Source organism: Chiloscyllium plagiosum, unplaced genomic scaffold (genome assembly GCF_037043375.1).
Source record: "Chiloscyllium plagiosum isolate Xiang-an unplaced genomic scaffold, Cpla_swu_hap1 HiC_scaffold_14, whole genome shotgun sequence".
NCBI lineage: Eukaryota > Metazoa > Chordata > Chondrichthyes > Orectolobiformes > Hemiscylliidae > Chiloscyllium > Chiloscyllium plagiosum.
The window spans coordinates 6,717,025-6,735,352 of NW_028270152.1; the positions used below are offsets into that span (position 1 = coordinate 6,717,025).

The window sequence follows — 18,328 nt, forward strand, 5'->3', positions numbered from 1 at the left end:
TCGGCATATGATTTAGAATAATGTGTATACATTGAATATGACCAGCCCTGTACCAGTCTGTGAGCACAGGATCCCGTGGGTTATATACAGAGCTGCGTACAAACCAACGACCTATATTTTGTCCTCCTAGAAGCTATTGAGTCTGTCTATGTATCTCTAACATATAGTTCAAATTATTTTGGTATCATTTTATTTTGAATAAATCAAGTCACGGTGGCTCAGTGGTTAGCACTGCTGCCTCACAGCGCCACAGACCCGGGTTCGATTCCAGCCTCGGGTGAGCTTTGCACATTCTCCCCGCATCTGTGTGGGTTTCCTCTGGGTGCTCCGGTTTCCTCCCACAGTCCAAGGATGTGCAGGTCAGGGCGAATTAGTCAGGGGTTAAAAAAAAATAGGCCTGGGTGGGTTACTCTTCGGAGGGTCGGTGTGGGCCGAAGGGCCTGTTTCCTCACTGTAGGGAATCAATCAAAAAGATAAAAAGGAAAGTCAAAAAGAATCAAATCAAAATATTCGGAACTGTACCTTAGAGAAACATGACATACTCAATGGGTTCTAGAGGGTCAGGATACCTGCATCAGTAAAGAATACAGAAGTAGTTGTTTATATTTTTTGGTGTCCATGCTGTATATACTAAATCATGTGTACCAGCAAGCTGCTATATCGATGTTTGTCGAGAGCTGTGTATTGGGCTCCAGACCAGGCTGTGTACCTGACTCTATGTGTGTTCCTGACCCTGTGTGTACTTGACCCTGGGTGTACCTGCTTCTGTGTATACTTGACCTTGTGTGTACCTGATTCTGCATATTCCTGACCCTGTGCATACCTTGACACTGTGAGTACCTGCTTCTGTGTATACCTGACCCTGTGTATACCTGACCCTGTGTGTACCTGACCCTGTGCATACCTTGACACTGTGAGTACCTGCTTCTGTGTATACCTGACCCTTTGTATACCTGACCCTGTGTATACCTGACCCTGTGTGTACCTGACCCCGTCTGTACCTGACCCTATGTGTACCTGACTCTGTGTGTACCTGACCCTGTGTATACCTGACCCTGTGAGTACCTGACCCTGGTGTACCTGACCCTGTGTGTACCTGATTCTGTACGAGGCTGTACAATGCGCTGTATACCTGGCTGTGTACGGATTCTGTTTATTTGCTATTTGTTTGCGATACACCCGGACGGGAGCTTGCTCGGTGGGTTGGCGGAGGGTTCCGCCGCTACTTTCCCCGTCGCGTTTCAATTCACCTGAAATTTGAAAAGAAGTCGAGTGTCTCAGAGTGGCAGAGAATGAACAAAAGCTGCAAACGGAGAGAGAGAGAGAGAGAGGATGAGCACGGCTTGCTCCCATTGCCATGGTGCACTGCCAATGGCAACAGGACAGGCCCCTGTTCAAACGCGCCTAGTTCCCGAGACTGTCCTTTTACATAAAATAATATCTTTGAATCAGGATCAGGAGAGACGGGAATGGGGGGATGGGAGAGGTGAATCTGGAATTATTGCCAGGTCCTGGTTTTCCCTGACGTCTTGGCAGCCCCCTGAGTTTGTGAGTGTATGTGTGTGTGTGTGTGTGTGTGTGTGTATTTTCAGGCGGTTCGCCTTTTCAACGCTAACACTCCATTCCTGGCTGACTGCGTGTTTGGGAGTTAATGGTCAGGGTCTATTCGCTTTGGACGGGACAGCTGCACATGGACTGGCCAAAGAACAAGGGAGGAGGCGAATGGGGGTCTCAGAACCATCCAGGCTGATAATTAGTGACAATACGTGGGTGGGGAATTGAAAAAAAAAGGAAAGCCAGTTACCGAAACCCCACGGAAAGCGATTAATTTGATTTTAAACAGAATGAACTGTGGTATAGAGTGATTAGCATTTCCAGAAAGTAAAAATACAACCAGCCTTTTCTGGGTATCGTCAAGAGGCAGTGGGACTAAGATGGACAACAAGCCGCATATTTATTTATATTTTGATATAATTGTAACAAAACTCAAATTGGCAATAATAAATTAGCGATAAATACAGCCAATTAGAGACCAGGAACATAAATTGTGACTCTCACCTCAGACAGACCCAACCCCAAATGAAACGAATTCAGTTATATAGTTGCAGTACACAGGGGGAAAACTAAGCAAACTAACTGAATGCGTCTTTCGGCGTGTTCGTGAATATTCGGTTTCTACCGCTTTGGTTATGAATAACTGGAAATAATACGGATTATTTGGAGAGACAGAACGCTCGATCAAACAGAGAAATGCAGCGTTCAACAGTTTTCTGTCCACTTTGTGTAGGGTCTTAGATTATTGTAGCCCACCAGAGTTGATGAATTTTTAAACAAACACAGAAATTGCTGGAGAGACTCAGCAGGTCTGGCAGTCTCGGCGGAGAGAGATACAGAGTTAACGTTTCGAATCCAGTGACCCTTCTTCAGAATTTTCCGCACTGCGCATTCAGTGTTTCCCTGCGGTATGGGAGGTTGTATGATCCGTTATAATTCCTAATGGTCCCTGGACGCGTTAATACCACCGTTATACACCTTTTTTTTAAAAAAACAAAATTCATTTCTCAAGATCTGGACCCACGGAGAGAATTGCAGTCCAGTCCGATTGGATAAAAATTAAAATGTAAATTCACAAGAGCAAAATGCCTGACCGAAATGATATATTTTAATAAGGGCTAATAATAAAAAAAGAGAGACTCTTATCAATCGCTTCCTCTGGTGCGAGGAGTAAAGGAGAGAGAGAAAGAGAACTATATGGAGATGTATTTTGTCATCTTCTTGGCTCTGGGATTGTAGCGTTCTGCACCTGCTCGGTAACTCCATCCCGCCGCCCAGTCCCGTGCCTCAGCTTTACACAGCTTTGCATTTTCAATCAACATTTCTTTTTTTTCTTTAGAGCGGCTGAAAATGAGGAATCTTTTGTTGCAATCTGACTCCGGATTTTTTTTAAAAAAAAACAATTGCAGTGCAATGTCAGATCACTGGCCACTGGCAAACCCTAAAACAAAAGACAAAAGAATAGAACAAGCAGGTTCCGTTTATTTTAAGTAATGAGATGTCGCTTGCTGCCCGCTGTCAGAATATGGATATCTTTGTAATAGCAACCAGTCCCTGATCCTTTTCATTCAGAGAAGGCGAGAGATTTAAACAGCTTAAAGGGACTGGGGTGGGGGGGGGGGGGGGGGGGGAGAGCGACCCGCGATCTGAACCGCCCCGCAGCCAAAATAAGCGCTATAACCTACCAATGCATCTCAAACTACAAACCTGGCTTTGTAATATTGAATATCGCTCTTAAAACCGTAAATATAACATTTAACCGGGGCGCTGCATGGCTGAGAGGCGCCTGTGTTATTAATTTGCCCCCTCTGTTAGCATCTCCCCCATACCCCACAAACCCCCACCCCAAACAGAGGTAAATTTAAGGAAATATATCAGTTCCATCTAAAAACGTAACCTCAGGTTAGATGTAGGTGAATTATTTAGGGTTTAGGGCGGCGGGAACTGAGATAACTCAATTCTCGATGATTTGGGAGAAACTCTGCTGAATTCGTCGAGACTGCATTATTTGTCATCGGAACTAGGACCTTGGAGGGAAAGCCCCTTCCTCCATCACTAACCCACACCTTCCCACAACCTCTCTCAGGTACCTCTCAGCCCCTGTCCTTTTTTAAACTGTCCTGTATTATTTCAAAGAGGAAGTGAAATCTAATAAAATTCCCAATTCTCCCTAGTCCAGTTTTTTTTGGGGAGTGGGGGGTGGGTTCACTGTAAAACGGGCGGGTGTACACAGGATACGCGAGTGAAAGGTCGAAGGGGCAGAATAAGAGAAAGCACCTTGAGGAAACAGTTTAAAATTGCAGCTAATAAGTTGCAGTGTGGCATCAGTTAAAAGGTGTTTATACGCCAGTGAGTGCACTGCAGTTCAGTCCAAGTCAGAGAGAGTGAGAGAGAGAGACATGTATGGGTATAAACATTCAGAAGGACTGCAGTTTGTTTTAAAATGTGTAATTATTTCATACACCACAAAACGTTTTTGGGGAACAATTTTTTTTTTTTGGTTTTCTTTGTTAAAACATTGGACTGGGTCAGCTTCCCTCTCACCCCCCCCCCCCCCCCCCCACCCTCTGCCTGACTTTCTACCCGTTAGCGGTTGCACCTTAATCCCGCCCGCTTCCCTCCTCCCAAATTACACAGTGTTGTGGTTTGTATATATCTAATTGATGGGCAGGTCCATGGAGTGATAAAGGACTCATCAAGCGGCTCACATTGGAGGGGACAGTACGGCCAGCACTCACCTCTGCATGAGAGCTTTACAAATTCACTAGAAGGAAGCGGGTAGGGAACGGGGGAATAGTTACGTTGTGAGATGCACTTATCCCGGGGTCTAACAAAAAAAACATAATATTAGTACAATCACAATTGTTATTCTTCCATACAAATAGTTAATCTATCTATGCCTCTCCGGGCCTTTTCATACTCATTAGGTTTCCCCAAAGTGTTATAATGATGTAGACTTTGTGTGTGTGACTGTGTACATACATCTGTGTTTGATGGTAAATATGTGTGACGGTTTGTGAATTCCTGTGAATATGTGATTGTGTGGGTCCGTGCCTGTAACTGGCTCACTCTGCGTGACTGTGTGCGTGGTTCTGTATGACTCTGTAACTGTGTTACTGTGTCTAACTGCGTGAAATTACTCCTGTGTAACCGTGAAAATAAATGCTTGGGTTACAGCTTGTTGAAAAGGAGACGAAAGTCAATTCCTTGTGTCCCTTCAGTGATATTTAGACCGTGTGTGACTGTGTTTAACACTGGATGTGTTGTATGTAACCATCTGTGTATCTCTGTGACTGTGTGTCATTTTGTGTAACTGTGTGTTTGCTGTGTTTAACTCTGTAACAGGGTTAATCTGTGCGCCACACACGAAGCTTGGAAGTTTATACTGTGGAGTTTGAGAAATATTAAAATAGCTTACTCAACAAATATGTTTTAAGTAGAACTAATATTCGACCCCAACACTAATCATGTCTGTGATACCCACTGCGTGTTTGTCAGGCATCCTACACTGTGTTGGTGGAGGGTTGTATGGATTATGCGTGTTGAAGATTTTGTACAGTGTAAGAGAGGGTGTGTGTGTCTGTATGTGTATGTGTATGTGAGTGTGTGTCTGTGTACGTGAGGTGTATGAGTGTGCCTGTGTATCTGTGAGAGAGATGTGTGTGTCTCTGTGAGTGTGCCTGAGTGTGTGTATGTGAGTGCGTGTCTGTGTGAGTTTGAGTGTGTCTGTGTGAAAGAGGGTGTGTGTGTCTGTGATTGTGTCTGTGTGAGAGAGGGTGTGTGTCTATGTGTGTGAGAGAGGGTGGGTGTGTCTGTGAGTGTGTCTGAGTGTGTTGAGAGGGTGCGTGTCTGTGTGTGAGAGGGTGTGTGTCCGTGAGTGTGCCTGAGTGTGTGTGAGAGGGTGCGTGTATATGTGTTTGTGAGAGAGGGTGTGTCTATGTGTGTGTTTCTATGTGAGTGTGTGTATGTGTGGGTCTGTGTGTGTGTCTATGTGTGTGTGTGTATGTGTGTGTCTGTGTGTGTCTATGTGTGTGTGTATGTGTGTGTATGTGTGTGTGTCTATGTGTGTGTGTGTGTATGTGTGTGTGTGTATGTGTGTGTGTCTGTGTCTGTGTGTCTGTGTGTGTGTGTCTATGTGTGTGTGTGTGTTTATTGCTGGGGATGAAGTCTGCTCACAGCGAGAGCAGGCTGCGTACTATGATGGGTATGAGACCCTGTGTAAATACTGAGGCTGTTAGATTCTGTTACAGAAGCGGGTACATGCGGGTTTCACCTGAATGTCTGTGTTGCAGTGTAACCCGGAAGAGCTGGTGTTGAGCAGAGCGGTACGTGTCTGAATTTTTGGTCCACCTGAGTCCGCCGCTCATTGGCCAGCGCTGGGGCCGGGATCATTAAACCCTCAAAGTCCAACAGCCAGCCCCCGGGAGGAGTGCCTGCATTCAGTGCGACTTCGCCTAGGACGGAGAGAGAGAGAGAGAGAGAGACATCGCCTGCATCAGCCCCCGCGCCTCACCGCCTAACAAGAAAGGTCAGTCACTCAATTCAAACCGTTTTATCACTCACACACTAGAGAAGGCTGACAATTTAAAATGCCACTGATCCGGAGGAGGGTGGCGAGATTTAAAACTCACCTTTCCTGCTAGCTCGCAGGTCCGGCTCTATAAGATACACGCTGGACCAAAGGTTAACATTTTACGGCGATAATAACGCTTAGGGTTAACTATCGCACAATTTACATCTTCGCTCGTAACCTGACTGACCAGAGAACGCTGCAGCGGCTGTAGCTTTCCCAAGTTAAATAGATTTTAATCTCTTAAATACCCGCGACCAGTAACAAAACCGATCAAGCTATTCTGAGTCTTTGAGAACCAAAATCTGAATGCACTGTGCATAAAACATTAATTTAAAACAACACAAACTGCACCAAACAAGTGTTAAGCCTTTTCTGTTTTCAAAGATAAAAAAAAATGATCCAGATTGATAATAACTTCAACAATTTAAATCACCGCGTCCGTATTCATATAAACCGCGTTTATTAATAAAAACGTATGGAAATGATTAATTCAGGATGGTATGAACAGCGAGGTTATTTTAGGGTTTATGGAGCGAGAGTGGGATCTGACATATCGGGCTGAAGTTTATTTCAAGTTTAAAACAAAAGTTAAGCTTACAAATATTTTATCGAAGTGTGGAACAAACTGGAACCTTATCTGTTCTTCAGGAGGTTTAATCTCTGTGTGTCTCTCTCTCTATGTGTGTGAGTGTCTCTCTCTCTCTCTCTCTCTGTGTCTCTGTGTGTGTGTCTCTGTGTGTGTGTGTGTCTCCCCCCTTTGCCACAGAATTCCCTCGATTTTCCGTTTCCTCTGAAGCGGCGGACAACGGAAAATCACAGCGAGATTAATCCGAGTTGATTTGTTCAATATTCCGTTCCCCCCTCCCCCGCCCCCAGATTAAAATTGCGTGTAAATTACTTTCAACACGTTTTTTTTTACCTTGGAAGGTTCGCGGCGTGGAATTGCAATTGACATGAATTTCGGGAAGGGTTAGGTGCCGGGTGAAGGGGTGGGGGGGGGGGGGGGGGAGATGGGGAGTGCAGTCCAGATACTTGGACCGGGTAATGCTGGATAATCCGCTTTAACGGTCCGTTCACTCCCGGGATGAAGGGACTGAAACATTTTGGTTACGGGTTAACCTAGGGCGGGGGGGATCAGTGCTAAGGAATAGTTAGACAGATTCCCTGGTGTGTTAACTGTAACACGGTTCTGGGGTTAGTTTTAAGAGGTCTGTGTGTGTCTTTGAAGAGGGAACAAAAGCCACCCCCTCCCACACACACACACACACACAGACATCCTAAAGGTGAAAGCGGGGTCATTTGGTATAAAACTGTACCTTTACATCCACCGGTGATCTACTTTTAAAATTCATTTCCAATGTTATCCTCAGTCCCTTTTCAAACAGCATTGTCTCCTTTAAAAATAAGTCCATCCAGCCTGTACACAATCGTCTCTGTTGAACATACTCTCAGCATTCCTAGCATTTTCTGATTTAGTTTTAGGTAAAATAAAATAGTTCGTTCCTTTTTTTCATTAATAAAACGGTGTAAATTCAGTCTCAGGGTAACTGGCAGGATTTAGTACGGAATGTGTGAGGGATCAGGCAAGGTAACACGCTCTCCAAAGCCGAGGTTTAAATGAATTTGCCCGAGTCTCGCTGCTGCACTCTGCCTTACATCTTTAGTTTTATTCTGATGTTTTAAGAAGCGACTTGAATGATCAGGATGCGCGGAGCCCTGCTCAGTGAAACGCTGAGCTTTTCCGAAATGAGCACATTTCGTACGCTCAGAAATCTCCCAAAATTCACGCCAAACATGAGCAATCAAAAACTGCTTTTGTCTCAGTCGGATCAAAGTAGATACAGGGAGTAACAGCGAACAGGGAGAGCCGGGGCAGTTGGATGAATTGTTAGTTTAATCTGAATGTTTTATGGCCCTGTCTGATATCCCAGTTATCCCTGTTTCCCCTCCACGTGGAGAACTGGGGGGGGGGGGGGGGGGGACGACACACGCGTAAGATTCCGTCTCCCGTCAGCTCTCAGTTAGGATTGTATGTGTCTTTGGTTTCTGCTTCTGGCCTTCTTTTTAGTATTGAGTGAAAAAGGGCCAGTCGGGAGATGCTGAAGGGAGTATGACACGGTAGAGCAGAGCAAGAGGCCAGCCGGCCCATCGAAACAGTGCTGGCCCTTTGAAAGGGATGATCAGTCAATCCCACTCTTTCCTTGTCCCCTCACGGCCTTCCTCCCAGTCAGAAATTGATCAAATTCTTTAATGTTATTGGACGATCTTGTTCAGAGTATTCCGGAGGCCCGCAGGTCGCTGCTTTAATTACTGTTTTTGTTGAACCAGTCCTCATGTTCCCGCTGCTTCTTTGACCGATCATCTTAGACCAGTCTCTCTCTCTCTCTGTGGACATTGACCCTCCAGTCAATGGGGATATTACCCTTTCTACCTTCCCTCTTCCTCCTACTTTCAAACACGCAGCTGGGCCCACTGATACATAGAGAGGGGGTTAGGGGGTAAACTCAGTTACCTTGTTCACAAACTGACCGCTTTCCCCAGGACCCCAGTTGAACTGATAACGCCTGGATGTGAATTTAAACTTTTTACATCGGAGTCTCTTGTTTCGACAATGGTGCGGGGCAGTTCACTACTAATTACACGTGGACACTAAATACACATCTCTCCCCCAAATAAGCACGAAATGATTGCGGATCTGATTAGGGCTCCAGCGAGTTTAGTGTTGGCGAAAGGAATTCCTGGATCATAGAGAGATCGTTGATGTTTCACACAGCAAACTGCCCGCTCGGGAAGGATGGAAGATCATTTTGAAATGGTACTCGGCTCACATCGGGGACGCAACTAAATTAGATGCGGGGGAACTGAAGAACAAAAAAACAGAAATTGCTGAGAGAAACTCAGCAGGTCTGGCAGCATCCGTGGAGAGAGAGAGAGAGAGGGAGAAACAGGACCTTTTGCGTCTGGTAACCATTCTCCAGTACTTTTGCTTCAGACTCCCAGTTTTTTAGATTTTTGATTTGTTCGGGAGATTGGGAAATGAATTTGCCGTTTAAAAAAAGACAGCGATTTCTCTCTCTCTCTCTCTCCCTCGCTCCGATTCCTGTCCGTTTCCCCACTTTAAACCATTTCAGAATCCAGGTTGTGGCCACTTCGTTCAGCGTCAGCGCAGGGAGTCGCAATCGAATTCAATCGTTGCTTTTCCGTGACTTTAAACCCACAAAACTGACTGCTCGAAATATCAGCTCGCTATCTCCAGAATTCTAATTCTGCCCACATTTTTATATCTACCGTGTTCAACACACGAGACGCGCGTAGAAATTATTCAGCAATACCGGGGGGGGGGGGGGTAAATTAGCAGGGAGAGAGTTTTTTTTAACAGGAGATGGAAACATTTTCACAGAGTGCTTTCTGAAGTCTTTCATGTCACTAGTAACGCATAACCGTGCGGCTGTTTTAAATGGAAACTGTGGACGAAGCACATTCACACAAGAGTAGACTGCAGACCCTGCTCCCAACTGACTCCCTGCACAATCCACACCCCCCCCCCCCCCCCCCCCCCTCGCAGTCGCTAAACCTTGACCCCCGGCAGGTTTGGGACAAAAATATAAGGCGAGATTCCGATGATAGTCTTTGCAATTCCTGCCTCGTTTTACTCGTTCCAATCCCCAGAGACTACCTTCCACCCCCCCCCACAAGAAAATTTTTATGTTTGAAGGGAAGGGGGAGATAGTGAGGATTGGGGGTTGGTGGGGGGGGTAGAGAAAATGTTCATTTCCTGGTTAAATTTTTGCAAGATAGATGACGTCAGACCGTCGGCGTCAGGGTGGCGGGATATGTGACTCTGTAGCTTGTATTAAACGGAGTCCCTCCCATTACCCAATTACACACTGCCTTAACCCCCAACCCCTGGCAAAACTAATGCAAAAAGACTAACAGGGCGAGAGAGAGAGAGACCCTGGAGGCATTTGGTGTCCCGACTCCGTCTGCAAGTGCGCACTTTATGTGGCTTTGTTGACAAAAGTTAATTCAATCGAACCTGTAAAAGTGGGTTACAATGACGCCCCTCCTCCCCACCCCCAGCCCGCTTCATGTTTAATCTGCCACTCTGCTACAGGGTACTTTAATAAAGTTACAAACAATTGCAGGTATTGAACAAACAAAACCTATTTAATTAATTCTTTAAACCCGTCTCTGTTTAAGGAAAAGATGTTGATAAACAGAATGACTTAGTTACCCGGTTTATCAAAACCACGCGGTTGGGTTTATGGTTTGGTTTATTTTCATGGTGGCAGTAGAAGAATTGTTTAATTTTGAAGTTGTAAACATACAGATTATTGTTTGTATATATATGTGTATGTGTGTGTGTGTGTGTCTCTCTCTCTCTTTCTCTCTGAGAGCCAATGAGGTCTTGAGCTGGCTTCCCTACAGTTCGCCCTCTCTCATTGGCTGCCTGTCGTTATTATTGACGGGTGTTTCACACTATGTTTACGGACCAGACTGGGCTCCTTGGCGCCAGTGTGAGGCATGGAATGGTTTCAGGAACACAAAACCCAGTGATGCTTTGCATTTTATCAGCCTTTCGCCCAGCGCCCCTTAATACATTCTGTCTCTCATTCTGTGTCTCCCTCTCCCTATAAACCGATTGCAGCAACACAAGATTATAGAGCGGGGGGACTATTTTGTTAGCAGTCCGGACTTGTTAAACTTTCCAAAACTTGTGTGAGTATTTATTAACATATCTTGTTCAAATTATGCATTTGTTTATCGGCCTGGCTCTCTCTCTCTCTGTTGTAGTTTAGCTGTTTGTGAACTAACTGCTCTCTCTCTCTCTCGGTTTGTCTTGCAGGTGCGAGTTACTCCGTGTTGAATCGTGAGGCAGCAAGTCCACTCGGCCCGTCCAAAGAGTTTCAGTTTTGCTTTAACTTTGAAAAAAAAAGTCCCATCTCCTCCTCCTTCCTTCCCTCCCTCACCTTCTCCCCCCCCCAAAAAAAGGAATAAGGAGAGAGAGAGTGTGACCCATTTTGGAAGAGGCTATGGAAGTGGCTGCAGAACAGTCTCGTTGGATGAGCCATCACGCCGTCCTGAACAGCCAACACCCGGAATCCCACCCGAACCTTTCTCACAACTACATGGAACCCAGTCAGCTGCTGCCCCCGGATGAGGTCGATGTGTTTTTTAACCATCTCGACAGCCAGGGTAGCCCGGTCTCTCCTTATTACAGCAACTCTCCGCACGCCCGAGCCACCGTCTCATACCGGCAAGCCCACGGTGAGAGACATTATCATTGAACACCTCCCTAACTAACAGCCCCCCTCCTCCTCCTCCTCCCCCCCTGACAAAGACGCGACCCGTGCCTTGATTTCCATCCGAAGTACCTAATTTCCTCGATACGTTTCACTGTTCTGAGCTGGTCATCGATAAAAGCAGGAGGAGGGGGCGAGTTTGTGTGTGTTTTTGTTAGTTGTAAATCCTCCCCGGGGTTTCGCAAAATTGTTAACAAGAGAAGGGGGGGGGGGGGGGGGCTGTGTGGGAGAGGAAGAGAGAGAGAGAACAGGCGAACAAAACCGTCTACTTCCCGGATATGAAATCAAAAAAAAAAGAGATATTAGATTTTCTCAGGTTGTGGAAAATAATCTTTCGGTTTGAAGGTGAGGGGGAAGGGGGTTGGGGACGGGTGGCTCTAGGTCAGCTCCTCTCTCTCTCTCTCTCTGCCTGTGTGGAGTTTAGAAGTTTTTGATTTGGGTGAGGATGTTGGCTGGGTGCGTTTATTGAGCGAAACAGAACACATCGACATTAACGCCGGGGAATGTCTCACAAATTGTTTGCAGCTCGCCTGACGGGTGGCCAGGTCTGCCGGCCTCACCTCCTGCACAGTCCCGGGCTGTCGTGGCTGGACAGCGGGAAGGCGCTGGTCGCGGCTCACCACCACCATCACCACAACGGCGCGGCTTGGACCGTCAGCCCGTTCAGCAAGGGAGCCCTGCACCCAGGCGGCCCGAGCGGCATCACCGTGTACCCGGGCAGCGGCTCCACACCGTCCCTGTCCCAGGCGGCAGCAGCAGCAGCGGCGGCAGCGGCGGCAGCAGCTCACTCCAGCCCCCATCACCTCTTCAGTTTCCCACCCACACCGCCCAAGGACGTATCGCCGGATCTGGGCGCTCACAGCTCGGTGTCTCCCTCCAGCTCGGCAGCGGCAGCAGCAGGTCGGCAAGATGATAAGGGATCCATTAAGTATCATGTGTCTATGGCTGAGGGTATGAAACTGGAATGTTCTAGAACTTCTATACCATCGCTTGGAGCGAGTGCAGCTTCCACTCACCACCCTCTCCCTACCTACCCTGCCTATGTTCACGGTGCCCACGATTACAGCGGCAATCTCTTCCATTCAAGCGGTCTGCTAGCCGGCGCCTCCTCTAATTTCACACCTAAATCCAGGAGCAAAACACGGTCATGTGCCGGTAAGCAAGTACCTTTTTAAGTGGGTGGCAAACATTAAAAAAAAATTCTATCTTAAAATAAACTTTGTTTAAATATCTTTCACCCATTGTCACGGGTTAATCTTCCAGCGTTTTTTAAAAAAATATACACATATTTAAAATTAAAATACTTTGAATTTAATAGATGAAATTTGACTATTTCAGCTTAAATATCCCACTCTATTTCTCTCCTTTTACTGGCGTACAGTTTATAATTAACCTACGCTATCAGAAACTTAACAGAACTGGAGTAGTTTAAAGAAGACCATATTACTGTTTAATTTTTAAAAATAATATTGACACAAAGTAGGTTTGTATAAACTAATCTTAAGAGAAAAAAGGCGATTCGGAACATTTTAATTGAATTTTTGCATCTCGTTTTCAGTGTGTGGAGGGGCGGGGATGGGGGCTCCTAAATTTCTAAAATTAAACCTTTAAAAATTCCTCAGTGAATATTAAGTCGTTTTTTTTCCAGTCCGAGTAATGACAGGCCTTAAATCATTAAAGAAATCGCCGTCTAGTTCGATTAAAAGTTTCACAACTTGGAAGGGACTGGGGGGTCATTATTAAGAACCGAGTGTTTGGACACGCCACCCCCCCCCCCCCCCCCCCTCCACCTCTCCCAGAAACCCCCTCCTTGTTAAATCAGACTCGGTTTCTGTTCCGTTTAGTGCTCACTGTCTGTCACTGATCCGTGTGAGCCCAGTCAGTTTCTCTTCCGTTGACTGTATCCCGGAGGGTCTCAAACGCCAAGTCACTTCAAGGGAATGATCGGACCGATTCCCAACCTGACCTGAACCCCCCCAAACAACACCCCCGCCCGCTCCCTCCAACATAAACTGTCCTGATCCTTAAAAGGCCGCTCATCCCTCAGACACAGATCTGGTTTCCAGTGTGCACTCTCTGAGCCATCACATTTCCAGCTCGTATAATTATTTTTTTAAAAATGTGAAACTGCTTTTGTTTCTGTTGGTGTGAAATGATAGTAATTGGATACATTTCTTAACACACAGGAGGGTCAGATGTGGGGAGGTGGGAGATATAATTTTGTGTGTGACCGATTGGTAAAGAGAAAGCAATTTCACTCACAAAAAAAAGTCACGAAAGGAATACTTTTTCGTCAGCTACTTTTATTCTTCAATGGCGGTAGATTCTGGTCTGGTTTCCACCCAGGCCTGTCTCAACCATATCGCTCCGTGTATTTCAATCAGATTTTTAAACAAGTTGATTTGGAACTTCCTCTTAGCTTTGCTGGGCTGCACAAAATCCATCGTCCCAAAAGCACGCTGCTCCGAGCGATACTGTAGTTGAAAACAAGATATGAAACAGTGGGAGTTACAGAACCTGAGATTTTTATACAAATATAAAACAACGAAGCACGGCTGCTGACAATCTGAAACAAGGATAGAAGTTGCTGCAGAGGCTGAGCGGGTCTGGCAGCATCTGTGGACAGACAGAATCAGGGTTAACGTTCTGTATCCAGTGAGCCACCTTCAGATCTCCAGAGTTGCTGAGTTTGTTTCTGAAATTAGTACAGATAGCATTGGACCTCAGTTTAAAAAAATAAGTCCCATTCCTGGCGAATTGAACTGAAAAAAAAATTGCTTTAAAAAATACAACTGTCTTCGACCTGGAAGTCAAGGATGTGTTTTCACTGCCAATAATTTGAAATTTGGGTTTGGCGATTCTGGAAGGGCAAATGATTGCAAGGGACAGCTCAAGCTACCGTGAATCTGTCACAACGGGGAGGGGGTGGGGGGTTATAATGGGAGTGGTTCCAGACAGTTGGAACCTACTGAAATATTCGGATCTCTGGCAGAGGCTCGATTCCACAGGGCACGCTCTGGGCCGGTGTGTGTGTGTGTGTGTGTGTCTCCACTGTCACGTTTACTGTCATCACGTCGGCTAAATCTTATGTAAATAAAGCGTAATATTTCCAGGGTATAACCTGTCCATTAGCGCCTCGCGTCCTCCGCCTTAAATACTGTATCAAGTTGCTCTTGGACAAACACAACTTCCCCTTAAAGCAAGGAGACTACATTGTGTGTTCATTTACAGTTCTCTTTTTTTTGGAGGGGGGGGGGGGGATGTGGAGGGAAATTTTAAAAATGCTAGTCATTCAGTTGATTGAGTAAACGTTGAGGATGTAGCCAGACGACAAATACGAGCGACAGAAATGGCGAGTGAACTTTTTTTTTTAACCAATCGCCTTGACAAATTCAGAGTTAGAAATCACATAACACCAGGTTATAGTCCAACAGGTTTAATTGGAAGCGCTAGCTTTCGGAGCGACGCTCCTTCATCAGGTGATAGGTGAAGGAGCGTCGCTCCGAAAGCTAGCGCTTCCAATTAAACCTGTTGGACTGTAACCTGGTGTTGTGTGATTTTTAACTTTGTCCACCCCAGTCCAACACCGGCATCTCCAAATCATGCCAAATTCAGTGCACCGTTGGCCTGGTTTGATTCTGGCTCTAGAGATAACAAATGCTGATTTCACGGGTTTAATCAGCCCGCCGTGTTGGTAGAAATCGGTTTAATCCCCTTCCCCACTTCCACCTGACGAAGGAGCAGCGCTCTGAAAGCGAGTGCTTCCAAATAAACCTGTTGGACTATAACCTGGTGATTTTTAACTTTGTCCAGTTCAGTCCAACACTGGCTCCTCCAAACCATGTCCACCTGCTCCTGATTGAATCTTCCACAATTAATATGTTTTCTGAACTAAAGGTGACAATTCATCATTTCACTTCGTGTGTTTTAGCCTGGCCTCCACACCCCACCCCCCCAACCCAAAAAGAATAAACAGAGTCACCAGTTTTTATTTTGTTTAGAGATCACAATTTAATTGCAAAAGAACAACATGGGAGCGTTAATAGGAGGAAGAATTTGGAAACAGCTGAAGGTGGAACACCAAAAACTTCTAATCTCCAGCTTAATTTGACAGTGTCTGCACCATGCGCCTTTGTCGGTTACATGGATTTCCTGTCCTATGGTTTGGACAGTAGGAAATTCTGAAATAAATGAGCATGATGTGACTGGGCGTGAGCTGATGAGATATTGATTCGTGCATTTGATTCCTGGCTCGCCAGTGATGTTTTGCTTTCCCATTTCTCCCTGATTTCAGAGGGACGAGAGTGTGTAAATTGTGGAGCTACCTCCACCCCACTGTGGAGGAGAGATGGAACGGGACATTACCTGTGTAATGCATGTGGCCTTTACCATAAGATGAACGGACAGAACAGGCCCCTCATTAAACCTAAAAGGAGATTGGTAAGTTTGGCAAGTGTATGACGCTGTGATGATAGCTTTGACCTTGTTTGTGATTCACTGTTCCAAATGGGTCCCTGAACAAGGTGTATGAGAATGGGCACTGGGATTCTGGGGATAGAGGGACTCCGGGTGTGTGTGTGGGTGTGGGTGTGGGTGTGTGTGTGAGAGTGTGTATTATAATTATAACAAAGCTCTTACCAGAAACCACCACAATGACCAAAACAGATTGCTAATGATTCTAACACACAATTCAACAAGCGCTGTTCCCATACAAAACTTTTAACAAGTCCCCAAACGAGGCGCGCTAAAACAAGACAGTGCATTTCAAAAGCACTTTTATTCTGATGGAAGTAACTCTGCGCGGTAGGCCACCTGCCTGCCCTACATTCACCCTAGCCGACCCAGAAATATTGCGAAGTCATTCGCTCCCTGCCCAGCAAATTTATGAATCAGTCCGGACCAATCAATTTTAAAATTGAAAGGGACGGTGAAGATGGGTAAATGTTGGGTCCCAGAGGAAAGAAAATGGACTGGTACAATCTCTATTTATCTCTCTAGCTGTTAAACTGGAATAAAACGGTGAGATCAAAACCAGGAGATGAAAAATAACGATTAAATTCATATTTTTCTGCATTCAATATTTATTTTCTTTCTAATTGCAGTCCTGTAATGAGACAGTAGCTGGACGTATCCATATTATGTGCTCTCAGTGAGTGAGTGAGTGAGTTGTGTGTGTGAATATATTTATTTTTTTAAAACAACTGTTTTCTTTGTGGTAATGGTCAATAATTTGCACTTTCGTTTGGGTGGTTTTAAATAGCCTTTATAAATACTGACAGCAAGTTCCGAACCGGATGTCTGTTTGTTAAAGATAAGGAACTAAGCTGGTTGTGTTCCGTGACCAGCGAGAGAGAGCGAGCGAGAGATCTTCAAATTGGTCCCGACCAGACTTGTTATAAATTCTGCTTAGAAAGTGTGGGGGGTGAAAAATCAAATCAGACACGTTTTTTTAAAAAAAAACCTCACCATCGCCATTGGGTTCATTTTAAGTGAAAGGAGTTAATATTCTGCAAAACAATGTATAAGGAAAATCGGCGTTGAGTTTCTCAATTGTTTTTAATTGTGACGGCCCGAAATCTCAGGCGGGTTTTTTTTTTAACACTGGCTGTATGTAACAGCCCAATGCAGGGAATTCAACTTAAAATAACATTTACACCAACCCCTCCTTGCCAGGTCCCCTTCCCCTTCGCCGTCAGCGCACGTCAATGGATTTGGGACAGGGGGTACTGAGGGAGAGAGGGGTTGGAAATTTTAGTTCCACTCAATAATATCTCTGCCTGGAATTTTTGAATAAGCACATTTATTCACAATACTGCACAGGTCTTGCAACGTTTCCCACGTACGCACATGTTTTATATATAAACAAATAATCCGGGGACATTATGAACTGGGGGGAAATTGCTGAGATGTTAAGACGGTTGGGCTGCAGGATAAAGGGGAGGATATGAAATTGGGGAGGGGGGGATTCTTGTCCTGCACTCTCCCCCTCCCCACCCCAACAGCGCCGTCGGTGCCGGGGATGGAGGGCGGGGACTGTGGTTAAGACTAAGTGTTCTGTGTTATTAGCAATGCAGAAATGGGGAAAGTTTTTTAGATTTAATGTTTTTTTTTCGCAGTTTTATAAACCTCCCCCCATTCTCTCCCCTTCCCCTCTTCACTCTTATGCTACTCCCCTTCCTTCAGAATGGGCAGTCCGAATGAAATCTCCCGGTTTTTTATTTCCCTGTAGTCGGCCGCTCGGAGAGCAGGGACATCCTGCGCTAACTGTCAGACCAGTACTACAACCCTATGGCGGCGGAACGCTAACGGGGACCCGGTGTGTAACGCCTGTGGCCTTTACTTCAAACTTCACAATGTGAGTAACCAGGTTACAAAAAGAAACAGCAGAAGTTCACGATCCCTCTACCTGTGTGTGTGTTTGTGTGCGTGTGTGAGCGTGTTTGTGTGCGTGTGTATGAGTGAGTGAGTGAGAGTATGTGTGTGTAAGTGTGTATTGTGAATGAGTGTGAGAGAGCGTGTGAGAGAATGTGTGTGCGTGTGTATGAGTGAGTGCGTGTGTGTGTGTATGTGAGTTAGTGTGTCTGAGCGTGTGTATGTGAGTTTGTGTGTCTGAGCGTGTTGTGTGTATGTGTAAGTGTGTATGTGAATATGTGTGTGTGAATGAGAGTGTGTGTGTGTGAGAATGTGTGTGTTGGGGCGGAGAATTGCTGATTGAATGAATCCACACCAAAGTGGAAATTTACAGGGAATCACAAGTTCTGAAGAAGGGTCCCTGGACCCTAAACATGAAGTCTGTTTTCTCCCCAAAGATGTTGCCAAATCTGTTGAAATTTTGTAGCAATTTTTGTTTTTATTTCAGATTTCCAGTGTCTGCGCCTCTTTTTTTAAAAAAAATATA

At 45.5% G+C, this 18,328-nt stretch overlaps 2 protein-coding genes across 5 annotated transcripts in view; one reads left to right on the forward strand and one right to left on the reverse strand.

The window, feature by feature from the left end:
* LOC148147706 (uncharacterized) lies at nt 1-5,946 on the reverse strand. 2 transcript variants are annotated; one of them, XM_087994057.1, is made up of 4 exons: nt 5,828-5,946; nt 4,293-4,381; nt 1,133-1,250; nt 1-451 (listed from the first exon to the last, which is right to left on the reverse strand). In XM_087994057.1, the coding sequence occupies exons 1-4, from the start codon at nt 5,944-5,946 to the stop codon at nt 382-384; spliced, it is 396 nt and encodes a 131-aa protein (XP_087850183.1). In that variant the 3' UTR covers nt 1-381. The 2 variants fall into 2 exon arrangements, with proteins under 2 accessions (XP_087850183.1, XP_087850184.1); XM_087994058.1 differs by lacking the exons at nt 1-451; nt 1,133-1,250 and adding an exon at nt 1,936-2,995.
* gata2b (GATA binding protein 2b) overlaps nt 5,944-18,328 on the forward strand; it is a 27,151-nt gene continuing 14,766 nt past the window's right edge. The window contains exons 1-5 of one of the 3 annotated variants that reach the window (XM_043707580.2): nt 5,944-6,082; nt 10,974-11,395; nt 11,956-12,585; nt 15,725-15,870; nt 17,660-17,785. In XM_043707580.2, coding sequence (XP_043563515.1) covers nt 11,161-11,395; nt 11,956-12,585; nt 15,725-15,870; nt 17,660-17,785 — 1,137 coding nt within the window. In that variant the 5' untranslated portion in view covers nt 5,944-6,082; nt 10,974-11,160. Of the gene's footprint in view, nt 6,083-10,671; nt 10,847-10,973; nt 11,396-11,955; nt 12,586-15,724; nt 15,871-17,659; nt 17,786-18,328 lie in introns of those variants that run through there. The other 2 variants (XM_043707579.2, XM_043707581.2) reach the window with 2 other exon arrangements.

Coding starts and splice junctions, on each gene's coding strand:
- LOC148147706 (XM_087994057.1), bottom strand. CDS start 5,946: ATGATCCCGGCCCCAGCGCTGGCCAATGAGCGGCGGACTCAGGTGGAC. Junction 4,382..5,827: donor ACTGCAACACAGACATTCAG/GTGAAACCCGCA, acceptor TTTTTTTGTTAG/ACCCCGGGATAAGTGCATCT. Junction 452..1,132: donor CAGAATCCGTACACAGCCAG/GTATACAGCGCA, acceptor GATTCCCTACAG/TGAGGAAACAGGCCCTTCGG.